The following is a 15,583-nucleotide window of genomic DNA, read 5'->3' as shown; positions in this document are numbered from 1 at the left end:
CGCCCCGATCTTTCAAACCACCAAACAGCCCCCTGCAAGAAAAGAAAGCACACAAGATCCAAGATGGGTGAATCCAGGCATGTGCATCTGCGCCAACCAGCGCATATCAGGGGAGGCACAACCCATGGCTGACTGCTCTTGCTCCTGCAGACAAGAACTCTTGCAATGGCTCAACAGCCTTTGCTCTCTCAACCTCACTCGTGTCGAGCAATGCGGCACCGGGTATCTTCATTGCCGTCTTCTTCACCCATCACATGCATGCTAACTGCCCATCCAGTGCGCCTTTCTGCGCCATCTACGACAGCATCTTCCGTACGCAGCCCCGCTACATCTTCACCACCCTCTACTCCAGCTAACGCCCTTCAGTTGACATGCCCATGGCTCGTGTCAAGTTCAACGCAACCGCCGACTATGCATACCTCGACAACTTCAAGATCCTCAGCAATGCCTTCCGCAAGCACCACGTCGACCGCCCTATTCCCGTCGAGCAACTAGTCAAATGCAAGATGCAGGACAACCTCGAATTCTTGCAGTGGACAAAGCGCTTCTGGGACCAACATTACCCTGGTACGCCTTCCCTCTACCCTCACATGCCACTTGTGTATCCTAACCTTCTGCCATGACAGGTGGTGACTACGACGCTCTGGCCCGTAGAAAAGGTCAACCCGGCGCTTCAGCTCCTGCCCCCACTTCCCGAGCATCCACCACAAGGCGCGCCCCCGCTGTCGCTGCAACCTCCGCTGCCGCAAGAACACGCACTCCCCTGGGAAGCTCGGGAGGTGGTGCCCAGACCGCTGCTCTGACACAGGAGAACAACGCACTTAAGGAGACTGTTCAGGGCCTGGAGCGCGAGCGCGACTTCTACTTCAGCAAGCTGCGGGATATCGAATTGCTCGTCCAGGGAGCCATGGAGGCCGAGCCCGAGCTCGAAAAGGACGAGGGCGGTCTTCTCAAGCAAATACAGACTATTCTCTACTCGACAGAGGTAGGTTCTCTTTCTGACGCCGACTCTGAGGAGTGATGGATGGCAACTGACTGATATTCTTCTGCAGGAGGGCTTTGAGATCCCTGCCGAGGCTGACGATGAGGAGGGCGAGTTGGTCGAGGAGGAGACTTTTTAAGTCAACATCTCTCGAATGTTTTGAGCATCAAACCAAATAACCCGACGATTGCATGATCATCTTCTTCTCCAGATCTTCTACGCTCTCAGTCACGCACGCAATAACGCCCAATCGCATTTCTCGTCACCTCTTCTCAAATTCTCATCTTTGGGTTCACAACGACGGAATACAGCAGGTCTGTGGATACAGACAAAAGGCTCTATGATTCGCTGGAGGAAAACGCAGTCGACGAAAAGTTACACTCTGCCGATTTTCCATCACTCTTGCCCTATAAAGATGGATCCCTCGCCGTCAGGTTCTAGCATAGCAAGAGGAGGGCTCACATGTAGTAGATCGACCGAGAAGAAAACATTGATTTCTTTTTCTCCTATATTCAGTGTCATGTCTTTTCGAAGAAAAAAAAAAGTGCTATTCTACGTGATACATAGGAATGTCGAGTTACTGAGGTCCATCTCTGCTTCTCACGTCTACTCACTTCAACCCACACAGACATCGACAGTCAGGAACAGGACACATGGCGTGTCTGGCGAACCAAGTCCTGGCGTGATGAGCATGGAATCCATGCGTACAGCTAGCACAGAAAGTGATGAATTTGCTCAGCACATCCGTTTCCTTTTCTCCGCTCTGGACTTCCTTTGCACGCATGGGCTCAGGGGTACCCAGCCATTGCATACACAGACAACAGCGAGGCAGATGGCGACCGCAGCGCGGACACACTGTACCCGCACTCGCAGCTGGTCCTGCAATACGCGATGGTTGAGCTGCTCCCTTGTTGGCTGGTGTACTGCTTCCGTGCGTGTGAGTTGTATGTTCTTCCTTGGCTAGCGAGTGCTGGCAGTGTGCACAGCGCAGTGCTAGTTGTCTTGGTGGCGGCTCGATGAGTTTCTTGCCTTTGCGAGTCATGGCTCGACGGGTGTGCTGCATGCTGAATTTGGTGCGTTCGATAAAGGCTCGCCAGGACTGCATTTGTAGAAAATACGTTTCCTTCCACATTTCCCAGCGAGGGTCATCGACGTACAGAGGGTTTGTAAACGAGGTAGCCAGGACGGCAGTCTGGAGATCGGAGCTGCGGCGTATGTAGCTTTGGAAGAGTTCCATTGATTTCTCTGCCAGTCCTGTGAGCAGTACGCCTTCTACGTTCCCCGCGCTGATCAACGAGGTGCTGGTTTGGGATATGAATGTTGAGATCTGACTGTCGCCAAGGTGTTTGATGGCAATACCCAGACGGTCTGAGAGTTTGATGTCTGCGTCGAGTTTATTGACTACGTTCAGCCAATCGTCACTGGCCAGGTAGATGAGCAGACAGCGGAGGTACGGGTCTGTTGCGTCTTCTTCCATCCAACCGCACATCTCACGCTGCTCTTCGTTCAACGAGTCTGATGCTATCAGGGCTCCTAATCCGATGTTTTCGATGGTCCGCTCGCGAATGAGATCACGTAGAATCTCCAAAGCGATCGATCTACGTCCCCTGAACATCGCAGTCGCCACGGCTTCGTAGTACCGCTGCTTTTTGACGAGATAATCGCATCGTTCCTTAGTGTGCTCGTGCGAAAACTGCCATCCGCACAAAGCTAGGCACAGCTGTCGTTGGTCTGGTTTCTCGGTTCGTGCTCCTACAAATTCGGGAAGACCGTGACGTTCAAGTATATCGCGCACTACGTCTTCGAATCGCTCCGGCAACTCATTGTGAGCAGTCGTTACTCTGTTAGGACCATTGCCTAACTTCCCTTCCCATACATTGCTTACACCGAGATAGCTCATGTCGAGGGTATCCGATGCCATGCCGCCGTCGTGAGCCAAGTCTTCAAATCTCTTGATGGTGCCCCATAGCTTGATCAACGCTGAGTCTTCAGCAACGATCTCAGTGTTTCTTCTTGGATCGAAGAGGTAGCCTTCTTGACAGCGTCTCCGTGATACGTTGGAAAGAGCCAACAAATCGACGACTCTCTCATTGCGTAACATCGAAGGTGCCTTGCTCATATTGCCATCCAACCATTCTTCCGTCCTAACGGCAACGGCTTTGCTTGATCCATTCAGTGACTTCAGGTTGCGATGATCCAGTTGGGCTGGTCCAGTGGCTGGGCTTGGGGCTTTGGATGCATATCTCTCATCTTGCCGAGGGCTCGCGCTTTCAGAAGCCTTTCGCAGTGCTCTGACCTCCAGAGCTACGGAAGCATGGTGATCCTTCGGTTCGTATATTGATAAAGCTTTGTTGCAGACAGACAGGTCACCTCGCCCATTGATATCGACATGGCTCGGACTCGGTGTGTAGATGAGATCGACATAACGATTTGGATGCAACGCCAGAATGGCTTGACGGCCCTGGTCATCCATGGAGATCCAGTCAAAAGCAACGACTCTGTTTGATGTTCTATCCTTGCGGGTGCCAGTCTCTGGTTCTCGTAGACTGTGTGTACGTGAGACATAGTGGGGATGTGTCCAGGGATTGCCTCCGTAGTAGTTTACCGACGCTGATCGCAACTTCGAATGCACTTTGTGCTGCGCTGTGTCGTATAGCTTGACTTCTCCGGCACTGGATAGAACACAGAAGCGTCCTCTTTTCTGGCCAGAGTATCTGATACTCCAGACGCTAGTAGTTTGGCTGTTGTCAGTCGCTGGACGAAGATCGAGGACTGCGCCATTATTAGTAGCATCGGCAGCTGTTGCGTTGTTTGAGCGAGATAGATATCGTTTGTCCCAAACAGTCACGGATGGGTCGCCTGTAGAGCCACCCGAAGCAAAATAATTTTCGTCCAAAGGATCGATCGCGATGTTGTTGACCAACTTCGTGATACCGCAGTTGCCCAAGCCTGCAGTGGTTGTTGATGAATCTGCCGAAGAGATTAGCAATGAAATGGGAAATGGTCCTGTGCTCGTCCGACTGATTCCAAAGCTTACCTCTCAAATCATACAGACGGATGGTCTGACGCGAAACGGCAGCCAGCATCTGTTGCGGATGATTGGGAAAGAAGCGGAGACTGGTGACAGCTTCGGAAACACATAATCTTGAATATGCTTCGTTGGATTCAATGTCGTAGACAGTCAAACAATTGTCATGTCTGACTCGATCCAGGCCAACAGCAAGGAGATTCTGGGTGTTGAAAGCAATGGTGTTGCATCTTCGTTGGGTCTTTATGTTGAAGAGGGCGACAGGGTCGGACGAAGCAGAATGGTCAAATCTATGCAGCTCGGCATTGCCAGATGATAGACCCAAAGCTACGAGCGAATCATCCGTCCGCGACCAGTCAAAAGCGGTGAAGTTGTTGACTTTCTCACGACGAGCTATGGGCTTGTACTGGAAGTCATGTCTATTCAAGGATTGCGATTCATAGAGGGTGAGGGCATTGCCGGCGACATCGGCGAGTAGAAAGCGAGATTCATCAGGGGTCGAGAGGGGAGACCAGCGTATGGCGGCTTCCATTGGGGTAGACGAAGTCGCCTTTTGCGCATCTACATACAAGCGGCCGGGACAATTGGTTGCAGCTGGCGAAACGTTTTGTTGTCAAGTCGAGTACCTACTTGGACCAGCTGAGTAGAGCATTTGGGGAAGGCGCATGTGAAGGCCAAGACGGTGGAATCTGGGGAAGGAGCTGGATGCTTGTCGCGACCCGCAACGCGTCTCCCTTCAGGAGCAGCAGCAGCAGCAGCACCACGACCAAGTTTCTTGAGACTTCAAATGCGCCGCCGCATCCATGAGCACCGAGATGCTCCACCTTGACATGGCCATGGATCTGGACTCTGGCCGTCAGATCGACCCCGACGTCCAGGCCACTCTCAGCGACTTCCTCACCTACAGCGAGCACCTGCCGTCGACCATCGCGCGCAGCCTGTTCCTCATCCACAGCCTGAATCGCAAAGCCAACCACCTGACCCTCGACATCCACAATCTCCTTTCCACCTACAGCAACCTTCCCAAGACCACAGCGGACGCGACCGACGCCCCTGATCCTGTCCAGTTGCGCAAAGACATCAGTCTCGCCTACGACTCCCTGGAGAAATGCAAGCGCATGTCGGCTGCTGAAGCCATCCGCCTCGAGGAAACCGTCGTCAAGGATGCGACAAAGCTGCAGCTTGTTCAGAAGAAACTGAAGGCTATGCCTCTCCCACCCGAACGCGATGCCACTCCTGATCCTGGTCTTGGTTCACCTCAACTGAGAAGGAATGCCCAAGCACAACAGCAAGCCGACAAGCGCACTGCTCAGCACCGCACCGGCACCGCTCCGCGCGTCAGAGCTCAGAAAATAATGGTTCCTGGTGAGGTTCTGCCTCCTCCAAACCCAGACTCTCCTCCGCCATCCGACTTCTCGCCCTCTCCTTCTCCCCCACCTCGCTCTCCCAACCATGACAGAGCCCACAACCAAATGAAGGCTGGAAGGCTTCAGAAAACTCCAAAGGTACCCAAGCCTTCTACAGAGCCCAAGGAAGCGTCACAGAAACCTCCTCGCGTGCGCCTGCCAGGTTCTTCTGGCACAAACGCACACTCGGCCGTCGCTGGCATCAGTACTTCAAACGCACTGATGGCTCTGACCGCTCCGCCACCAGATGCTCTTCCTGGCAGTAAGTGGCTGCCGTGGAAGAGACTGACCGAGTACGAGATGGCCACACTGCGCAAGAGAATGAAGAAGAATGCTATCTGGATCCCCTCGCCTGCCATGAGAAACCGTGAGCTGAAGAATCTCGGCAGAGGCGTGACGGCCATGGAGGAGGCCAAAGGTATGTTCGATGCATCTCACTCGCTCTTACTTGACACTGACCATCTGCAGCTGCTGCCGAGGCTTCAGGCCAGGGATTTGTCGACGAATTCGACCCTCACACATGGACAGATCCCACATGCATTCACATTACCGACGCTCAACAGGCCGAGACTGCTAAAATGCTTGGACCGGAAATGCCTGACGACAACCAGGATGCCGCACTTATCAATCGCGGCATGCGCCTCAACGAGGCCAAGAAGCTCAAGCGTGAAAAGCTCAAGGCTGAAGAGGCCGTGAGGTTGCAAGAGGAGGCTGCTGGCTTACAGCCTACGACGGAGCAGAACAAGGAGAAAAAGACACCTCAAAAGGCACAGCCAAAGTTGAAATCACAGACAGAAGCACAGGCCGTTCAATCACAACCTCAGCCCTCTAAACTAGCTGAGTCACTTCCAACTCGGCCAGATCCACCCGCCGAACAACAAGAAGCTGTCCAGGCACCTATCATCGAGGAGTCCGCGCCTGTACTTGAACCAACGGCTAAGTCTGGACTCAAGCAGAAGAAGCAGACCAAGCCAAAGACTGCGTCTGCGCCAGAGACCATCCAGACTGAGGAGTTGCCTGTTGTCACAGTTCCAGCGCAGCCCGAACCTGCCGCCGAGTCGCTCACTCCGCCGGAAACGACACAAAGTGTCCAGCCCGAGGCAACTACTGAAACTGTTACGACCAGGAAGCGCAAACGCGATGCTGCTACTCCTGCAGTGGAACAGCCTTCAGCCGATCCTATCGTGGAATCACCTGACGTCCTATCACTTCCTCGTAACGGCCCACAACCGAAGAAACTCAAGCTGAATGTCACTGCTCCACCGCCAGCGGAAACACCTACGATCACTGTTTCTACTCGTGCGATCGCCGCTGTAAAAGATGTCCCTTCTCCTAGCAACGCCAACACCCCTGCAGTTTCTAGCCCCCGCATCTCTGTGAGACAGAAGTCACAGCGTAGCCAGCGCAATTCTGCGCAGCCGGAGACTCAAAACGGATCGAGTGAAGCAGCTGCTCAAACTCCCGCTGCCAACACAAGGGCAACAAGACCGACCACCATTACTCTCAAGCATTCCGCTACCAAGGCCGCCTCGGCAGAGCCAGCCAACACACGTCAAAGTTTACGTCGTAGTTCGATTGCTTCGCTGCCTGGCTCTGCGAACAACAAGCTTCGCTCTCCTGCGCCTGGCAATGTTGATACTACTGCAGACACCAACACTGGAAGGCGACCTCTTCGCAAAAAGCTACCTATGGGAATTCTTCAAGCCGAGGAGTACGGTATGAAGGTCATAGTAGGCAAACCTAGAGCTGCGTCAAAGAAGAAGAAGAAGACCGAGGTCAAGGGCGAAGCTGCTACACCTGTCATCGAGGATGAGATGATCGATCCCGACGAACCACGCTATTGTATCTGTGGAGATGTCAGTCACGGCACCATGATTGCTTGTGATAATGAGGCTGTAAGTCCTAGCCTCAATCGCTTCTCGTCTTTTATGCTGACTTTGACTGTTTTAGTGCGAGATCGAGTGGTTCCATCTCGAATGTGTTGGTCTGACAGAGCTCCCTGGAAGACGAGCCAAGTGGTATTGCCCGGTCTGTCGCGAGAAGCTGAAGAAAGGACTGGACAAGAATGGCATCGTCGGTTAATTTCGGAACATGATTGGAGAAGGAGACTATGGATCCATTTGCCTACGACTCAGGGGGGGTGTGCTTTACGCGATTACGACTTCTCGATACCCAGTAGCAGCTCTTGCTTTTTCTAATACTAATTATTCAGAACCCCCGGACACAACCTCTCGTCCTGTTTTGCGTCGTATCAGATGCCTCGGGTCATGGCAATGATTACATGTTAGTTCTCGACCCAGTCAGAAGATAGTCACCCGAGAGATCGGCAGTCTTTGGATGAGCTGAGGCAGTGAGGTCTCATGTGGTTGTATCATGAGCGCCTTACTCATGCATGAGAGCAGAAACTCGAGGCTTGCGGTATATTGGTTGAAACTTGCCGAATCGTCGCCCTCTGATCCGTTCATGCGCTGGCACGTCCATCGTCCCTTCACACATCGTCCCGCTTGGCGCTCACATCTTCTGCATGTGACGCTGCGGTGTTTAATGATTCGTCTGCCATCCCATCTAGCACGATGTACGTTATACATCTCGCTCGGCGTGGTTCTCGTATCGATGTTGCATTATCGTGAGGGGTAAGACAACGAGCAAGTGCTGCAGATGGGTGATATCAGAGGAACAGCCATTCACGTGTCTGACTTTTCGAGGTAATTGGTATATAAATGGATGGACCTGGTCCTCTGTCTTTCCGGTCGCAGTCATCCCTCGCATACACAGACAAGACTATTATTATCATCAACACTTGCACTTCTTCTACGATCATCAACATGCCTGCCTGCTCTTGTGCCAACTGCTGTAGCTCATCCGGCTGCAGCAACTGTGGTTGTTCCTCTTGCGGCGTGAGTTTGATACCAAACGGTGACGACACTGACTGTATCACTGACGTGTAACAGCACTAAGTGTGCCTCTTCATGTCGAATATAGTTTGATGTCGTTGGTGGAATTTCGGATCGTTGGTAAGCTCTCCTGATATTCATCATCCAGCAGTTCCGAACGCTGACACATTTCAGTGGACACTCATTCAACCATTGCATTATCGATCAGTATATACATTAAGCTATAAGCCACAAGACTTGTCAAAGACATTCGTGCCTTGTTACCGTGTTGTGTACCGTATTCAACTCCAGTGATCACGTCCGAGTATTCATGAGCAGGGTGGCCCAGACAGGAACTTGTCTTGGCGTCAATATCTTCCATATAACTACAATCTCACCGATAGGTGCAAGCGCCTTGCGAGCGTGACATGTCACGGTCCAATCCAGTTCGACATCCAGGACCACCTCATCAGCATTGTGTGCCTGTGACTGGACGGTAATGTCCTTTCTGTTCTAGTTTGTCCGGCTGGAAAGGAGACACGGCTGCATTGCACGAGAAAGTTTGATCCAACCTGTTTCACTCGATATTGTCGAGGGATATTTGACGTAGGCGGTAATAGGCTCCAACTTCCAAGATGTGATAAGGTGTTTTCCCTATCAGTACTTGGTTACACTGTGCCAGCGTCACGGGACGTCGTCGCAAGCCAAACCGATACACGTATTTGCAAAAACGGCCTGCCAATTGTGCCTTGTGATCAGGTCTTGGGATGCCCAGGAACAGGTTCGCTAGTCTCTGGCAATCGATGATGGTGGACGCGCATTAAATTCCTCCTTCCACTGTGTTACTGTTGTCTCGACGCACGGCCGGCTCAGGCCAGACACATCGGCACTACCGACATCTCAGCGTTCATGCAGTTTGGGTTCAGCTCTCGCAAGGGGCACAAGTGATAACCTTTCGGCAGAGTGCAGCAGCAGGAAGTTGTCGCGGAGCGCGAGCAGCTGCGGGGTCCAGGCAAGCAGGTTGGCAAAGGATCAAGAGGCCAGAGCTCGTTGAGTTGAGGCGCACTGGGGCTTCTCTCGGGAGTCGGGCGAAATCGTAGGAGCACACTTCCGGGCCATCGAAGACGATATCACTCTAACCCCTCGGACTATCGCTGCTGTTGAGTAGCGACATCGGGCATCGGAGTTGTACTAGTTGAAGGATCCATGCTCTCTGTCTCGAACTGCTATGGGTTCCCTCGAAAAAACGTGTGGTCTCTGAACGGTAGTTGAGCAACTGAGAGACAAACTGTGGCTCAAACGTTGATGACGAGTTGCAGCCTCTCACAAGAGTCACAGCGCGCATGCAACAAATAGGCAAAGTTAGACTTCGATGGGCCCGAGTGCGGTTAGCGGTACCCCATGTGGCTTTCCTCGATGTGATAACCAATCAACAGACCACGGTCATATCATGAGGCAGGCGTAGCTGCTGACGACCCTAACTCCTTCTACGTGACAACCAAAGTTCTGCCTTTCGCTAATACTCTGCTGCTATCGCACTGAACGATTTCCATCTTCTCTCTCCTGCTCTCTGCAACAATACCAACCGAACAACCCTGCTGTTTCATCGATCGAGTCCGTAATCGCGTACCCCGCTGTGTATCTCGCGTACCCTAGATTACGTGAACCAAGTCGCGCACACAACCACTCAGCAATTTACCCACCCTGACCCCCCATAGGACTCCCCAGGTCTCCAAACTACCGTCGGTGTAAGTCATACCAGGCAGCAGACACTCAAAGAAACCTTTCTTTCGCGCTTCAACTCATCCTCGCCTTGATCTATACGTCATCAACGTATTAGTCTCTCTGACTCGTGTCTCGTGGCGTAGAGAAGCATCCAGCATCACCTCGCGAATATGGCTCACCCAGCAACTTCTGCCATCACCATGGCTTTTGCTTCTCCATCCTACTCCGGCGGCATGGCCAAACACTCGACTGTCAGCGCTCTCTCCGCCGCTGTTGCCAAACACGGTATCGGAATGCCACTCACACCCCCTAACTCCGTATCTCCGGGCTTGCCTGCCCATGCAGCCACTGGTCTGCGTTCGCCGCCTCCGATCCATATCGATGGCGAGAGTGACTCTCGTCAGCCTCTTCCTCTTAGCAAGGGTGCCCTTTCGGGACTGGACGCCTCGCAGTCCATCACCGCGTCCATGCTCGCAAAGCATCACCTGCCAGGCATCATGCTTGGACACGGTCCTATTGCAATCAGACACGTCATGGCTTGCTTGACACAGTCCGTTCCTGGTTTCTCGCGTATTCCACCAGCCAAAGCTCGCAGGTTGGTCGTCGCAGCCTTGGAGAACCGAGCAGGCGGTGGTGCCGATGGCAGTGTTGTATTTGAAAAGGTGGGATGGGGAAGATGGGATGCACACACCAAGGGTCAACGCCCCGACCTGAGTTCAAGTTATCGGGACGGAAAGTTGTCTCCACCACCCAGCGAGCCTGAGAGTTGTGCTGCCTCGTACACCGAATCCGGCTTCCCCAGCTCGTACAAGCCCCACGCCAGCCAGCAGCTCAACAGCTGGGCAGAGTCTTCGATGGCATCCCACTATGATGACCATTTGGACAACATGAGCATGGAAGAGAATGAGGCTGACAAGATGTCGCTTGACGGCTCCTCTTCCGCCATGTCGGAGGACGACTCCGGAATGTCGGACAGTGAAGGTGACGAAACCGAGGAGGAGGATTGGGCTGCCATGGGAGCAGATGCTTTGCGCAAGGCTTCTATGTCGACAACAGCCTCTCCAGGAGCCAGAAGAAACTACAACCTCATCAGCATTCCTGGCTCCCTGCACGAGGCACGCACGCCATCTGTGTACGGAAGCGTTGGCGGTGCTAGGTCGTCCTTCGTCGCAAAGTCGACACCCCAGTTTGTCAGAAGGCCATCGGCGATGAGCTACACCCAGCATAGAAGCAGCTTCAGCCAGAGACCACCTGGCCAGGGCACTACACCAATGGAAATCGACCAGACCATCCAGGAAAGAGAGGCAATCGAAGCTCTCTTGCGTATGGGCTCGGCATAGAGGTATATTTGTTTTCGGCTCGGGGTCGATCTTGGCTCATAAGACCCCTGCGTGGGTACGAGAATTCTTTGTCGGCCTTTGGATGATCGATAAACGACACTGGGCACCAGTCTCGGCTAACACAATGTCAAGTGCTGACTGTTTGCGAGGTCCTGGATTGACATGGGTGGCGTTTGTGTTTGATGCGGCATTTCCATTCTTGTCTTTGTTGTTACCAAGGCGAGCATTTTCTTTTTCTGTTTGAGACGATGGCATTGATGATGAATGAAGGAAAGAGAGAATATGCAGATAATGAGAGGGGGCTATCATGAAGAGAAGAAAGAAAGAGGACGACGATGACATGTCGAGGAAAAGGAGAAGACCTTGAGCTCGTGCCTACTGTCGATATTATTACAGGCACTGGAGCTCGGCCACTCACCTTAAGACGTTGCAAACCTACATAGTATTCTGTACAGGCTTGAGGCCAGATGCCAGGGGTCTCATTAGCTTGATCAACCTCAGCTTATCTGCCGCTGGCGAGCTTCTATCAAGGCTTGGAAGATAGCCATTGATATGAACAATCAATGCATAAAGCACCTGTTTTAACAGGACCTATGACTGCCGTAGCACATGACTCTGTCGTCAGCATGGTCTTTTGAAAGTGTACTTACCTACTTGCTCATGCTGTTGTGGGTCTTCACCATTGTCTGGAACATGTGATGGGCAGAACAGCGCGAAACAGCGACAGAGAAGCCTTGCTTGCGACTCTATCTGCACCGAGCCTCATATTCCAGGAACGAGGAGACGCACCTTCAAAAGAGATGAAAGACTGAGGGTTGAAGTGGAAGAAACAGAAAAAAGGTCATCATCGTGTGCACGGACAATCAGACGCGGATCGTACCTACTATTTGATGCACGAGAATACCGTGCACGGATCACTCTATACGTACGCATACAATCAGGGTAGGTACGTTTACCAAGCGCCCTTCGCATTCTCCCTTTGATCTGCTTGTCTTCTTCCTCTTTGCAACAAATCGTACACCCACTTGATCCGCGAACGCCTCGTATCTCTTGTTTCTCATAAACTTGGAATTTGTGCCGTGCTGTGCATAGATAAGAACATAATGTACGTGCTTTGACGACATCGACATCCTCATTCTTTGAAACTCCAGACGCAACGGCGATAGCCATGGGAATCCCCTTCATGCTGTTGCTATGTAAGATACGGGTACTCGAGAGAAACGTCTAAGTCTGCATATGAGAGGACAAGAGGACTTACTTGTGGTATTACTATAACAGGCCTCTCACCGCTGCCGAAGTACAGGCTCATCCCGAGTTTCCGTACATTACATGGGATCTCAAGCCTCAGTCGCAGGGCAAATTGTCCGTTGCAAAGGCCAGAGGAGGACCTCTTGATATCGCATGGGAGGTTCATGGAGAGGGCGAGAACAAGATGGTGGTAAGTACTTTCTCTTGCTCTACTCTGTCAACATTCTATTGCCTCATCTTCAAATATGTTTCTGCTCTCTAGACAAGGTGGACCGTGAAACTTGGACATTCAGCTCTGTTCTATGTTTCGAGGAGAAGAATATGGTTCTGACCTGACCTTGTGAATCTAGTGGATAATGGGACTTGGTGGACTCAAGACCTCATGGCAAAGACAAACCAAGGACTTTTCGCACACCAAGGCATCACAATACTCGTCTCTGATCGTTGACAATCGTGGCATGGGTGAGAGCAGCAAGCCCATGCAACGCTACTCGACTTCGGAAATGGCCAAGGATCTCCTCGAAGTCATTGATCACGTCGGCTGGACGGCAGACAGACAGTTGAATGTCGTTGGTATCTCAATGGGTGGCATGATTGCCCAAGAACTTGTAAGCAATGGATCACTGACTAGTAATTCTGCACGGGATATTGACATGATCTCGATACACAGGCATACATGATTCCCGACCGCATCGCGACACTGAACCTCATCTCCACAGCACCGCGTCTGTTCAACACGGTCGGCTTCATCGAGAATCTGCGCAACCGCATCAACCTGTTCATCCCTCGCAGCCTGGACGATCAAATCGCAAACGTCAAGCACAACATCTACACTGAAGCCTTCCTCGACGCCCCAGACAACCTCGAATACAAAACCAAACCCTTCCCGACCAACGGTGATCGCTTCGCCGCACAGGAAGTCGCAAAGCGTAAGATGCCGCAGTACTTTAATCGCACGGGCTTCATGGCACAGGCGATTGCTGCAGGCTGGCACCACAAGACTGATGCTCAGCTCAAGGAGATTGGTGACAAGGTGGGCCGAGAGCGTATCTTGGTGTTGCACGGCACCAAGGACCGCATGATCACTTTCCCTCATGCAAACATGTTGTTGAACGGGCTAGGTGGTGAGGAGAGTGGTGTTCGCAAAGCCTTCTTCGAGGGACAGGGACATGTGGTGCCTATCGAGCTCAGACAGGAGTTCAACAAGATCATTGAGGAAATGGTGGAGAAGGGCAACGCCCTGAACGTCAAGGCATGAGTATGAAAAAGTCGTTGATTTGCTCTGCAATATGGATAGAAAGCGAGGCGTTCGTCGTTGCGGTATACAAAGATAGTTTTGTCATAAATGGTATAGTTCTTCTGATGTGCAAATGCAATGAATTCTTTCTGTTCGTAAAAAGAGAGAGAGGGGATGTTGTACAGGATGGCGAAAATGACAAAGCCCAACCAACGCCGCGCTGCGATTTCCAAGGACGATAGTAGTAACAGGATGGTGATGCGAATGTGGTAGGAGGTCGGATTATGTCGTCTTCTCCAAGAGTTCTTTTGCTTCGTTGATCTTTGTGGCGAGGTAAGGGCTGCCGCCGCGATCGGGGTGGTTCAAAAGCATCATCGAACGGTGTTTCTTGCGGATAATGTCGCGAGTGAGGCCGCGTTCTCTGTAACAGGCAGGCCAGTTAGTTCTTGCGAGTGCTTCCCGAAAGGTATCCAGGTGCGATGGGTAAACACGAACGTGGTTTCGAGGATCAAAGCGGCTTCCTTTCTGGTCATCTTTTGCTCAAAGCCACCCTTGTAGAAGGCCTTGCCTACAGCGCTGGTGCCACCACGGTAGCGCTTGAAGGCTACCAGGCCGGCGCGACCCTGTCAAGTCAACTGTCAGTCGTGAGTCGTCGCAGATAGGATCCAGATATGGCGTACGAAGAAGGCAGTAGCGGCGATTCCAAAACCGAGGGCGAGAGCAGTGGCCATTGTCGAATGTGTGACTGTGTTATGTGCTTGAGAGTTGGCTGCGGGCGATGAGCCGTGGAAAAGTTCGGAGGTTTGCGTCGTCGAGCTCCGTCTCCCGGCCGCGCCTGCCTCAAGTTCGCCGCAGATCTTGGCACCCCCCCCCGCATAATTCCATCCAAAGAAGTTTCGCCCAAGAAAGAAAGAAGAATTCGAGGGTCGTGGTTGCTCTTTCCATCTTGCTTGACATTTTGCCCAACACACATTCAAGATGAGGTACGTTCGATTTTCCTGCCAACTCTGATGCTGTGAAACGCATACTGATATGCCCGCGCTCCAGAATCGAGTCGTGCTATTTCTGCTCGCAGCCCTGCTACCCGTCAAAGGGCATCACCTTTGTACGCAACGATGCTCGTGTCTTCCGCTTCTGCAGATCAAAATGCCACAAGAACGTATGTTCTGCTTGTCACTACCGTTAAACAGAAGACCGTCTCTAACATGACCCTGAACAGTTCAAGATGAAGCGTAACCCTCGCAAGCTGGCCTGGACAAAATCTTTCCGCGCCGCCCACGGCAAGGAGATGACCGTCGACAGCACCCTCTCCTTCGCCGCCCGCCGCAACGTCCCCGTCCGCTACAACCGCGATCTGGTCGCCACCACCCTCAAGGCCATGCAGCGCGTGTCCGAAATCCGCTCCAAGCGCGAGCGCCAGTTTTACAAGAACCGCATGCGCGGCAACAAGGAGCGCGACCTCGAGGCCGACCGCAAGCTCGTCGCAGAGAACCAGCACCTGCTGCCCCCCGCCGAGCGCGAGGCCGCCCAGAAGCTGCTCGAGGACGAGAGCGAGATGCTGGATGTTGTCGACGAGCTGGACGAGGAAGAAGAGGAGGAACTCGAGAAGCAACAGTTGGCCCAGCAGAAGCTCAAGGCCAAGAAGAAGCAAAGACTGGTCAGAGGCTCCGGACCCGAAGACATGGATGTCGACGCATAAACGATCTGATTGTGGCCTTTTGTTGTTTTCTCATCACCCTTTCAT

The 15,583-nt window shown here is 52.5% G+C and overlaps 7 protein-coding genes across 7 annotated transcripts; 5 read left to right on the top strand and 2 right to left on the bottom strand.

Moving 5' to 3' along the window:
• Positions 1–63: 63 nt before the first annotated feature.
• Positions 64–1,121, top strand: M436DRAFT_70917 (microtubule associated protein; the record flags this gene model as incomplete). Its single annotated transcript, XM_013574309.1, has 6 exons — positions 64–77; positions 151–222; positions 278–312; positions 367–567; positions 627–985; positions 1,053–1,121. 6 exons carry the CDS (start codon positions 64–66, stop codon positions 1,119–1,121), a joined length of 750 nt encoding a protein of 249 aa, XP_013429763.1.
• Positions 1,122–1,592: 471 nt separating this feature from the next.
• M436DRAFT_41312 (WD40 repeat-like protein) lies at positions 1,593–4,542 on the bottom strand (the record flags this gene model as incomplete). Its single annotated transcript, XM_013574050.1, has 3 exons — positions 1,593–3,161; positions 3,291–3,952; positions 4,020–4,542. 3 exons carry the CDS (start codon positions 4,540–4,542, stop codon positions 1,593–1,595), a joined length of 2,754 nt encoding a protein of 917 aa, XP_013429504.1.
• A 271-nt stretch (positions 4,543–4,813) lies between these two features.
• M436DRAFT_41610 (uncharacterized protein) lies at positions 4,814–7,498 on the top strand (the record flags this gene model as incomplete). The annotated part of the gene is made up of 3 exons (XM_013574097.1): positions 4,814–5,834; positions 5,885–7,311; positions 7,367–7,498. The coding sequence occupies 3 exons, from the start codon at positions 4,814–4,816 to the stop codon at positions 7,496–7,498; spliced, it is 2,580 nt and encodes an 859-aa protein (XP_013429551.1).
• Positions 7,499–10,184: 2,686 nt separating this feature from the next.
• M436DRAFT_79834 (uncharacterized protein) lies at positions 10,185–11,354 on the top strand (the record flags this gene model as incomplete). The annotated part of the gene is made up of 1 exon (XM_013574407.1): positions 10,185–11,354. The coding sequence occupies one exon, from the start codon at positions 10,185–10,187 to the stop codon at positions 11,352–11,354; it is 1,170 nt and encodes a 389-aa protein (XP_013429861.1).
• Positions 11,355–12,244: 890 nt separating this feature from the next.
• M436DRAFT_70913 (alpha/beta-hydrolase) lies at positions 12,245–13,860 on the top strand (the record flags this gene model as incomplete). Its single annotated transcript, XM_013574308.1, has 4 exons — positions 12,245–12,300; positions 12,633–12,792; positions 12,953–13,210; positions 13,273–13,860. 4 exons carry the CDS (start codon positions 12,245–12,247, stop codon positions 13,858–13,860), a joined length of 1,062 nt encoding a protein of 353 aa, XP_013429762.1.
• Positions 13,861–14,121: 261 nt separating this feature from the next.
• Positions 14,122–14,570, bottom strand: M436DRAFT_41962 (uncharacterized protein; the record flags this gene model as incomplete). Its single annotated transcript, XM_013574166.1, has 3 exons — positions 14,122–14,260; positions 14,335–14,462; positions 14,520–14,570. The coding sequence occupies 3 exons, from the start codon at positions 14,568–14,570 to the stop codon at positions 14,122–14,124; spliced, it is 318 nt and encodes a 105-aa protein (XP_013429620.1).
• Positions 14,571–14,817: 247 nt separating this feature from the next.
• Positions 14,818–15,538, top strand: M436DRAFT_61826 (uncharacterized protein; the record flags this gene model as incomplete). Its single annotated transcript, XM_013574232.1, has 3 exons — positions 14,818–14,822; positions 14,887–14,998; positions 15,059–15,538. 3 exons carry the CDS (start codon positions 14,818–14,820, stop codon positions 15,536–15,538), a joined length of 597 nt encoding a protein of 198 aa, XP_013429686.1.
• Positions 15,539–15,583: the final 45 nt, after the last annotated feature.

This window comes from Aureobasidium namibiae (assembly GCF_000721765.1).
Source record: "Aureobasidium namibiae CBS 147.97 unplaced genomic scaffold scaffold_4, whole genome shotgun sequence".
In the NCBI taxonomy this organism is placed as follows: Eukaryota; Fungi; Ascomycota; class Dothideomycetes; order Dothideales; family Saccotheciaceae; genus Aureobasidium; species Aureobasidium namibiae.
The sequence above is the reverse complement of the archived record's forward strand: the minus strand, read 5'-3'. Positions and strand labels throughout refer to the sequence as shown.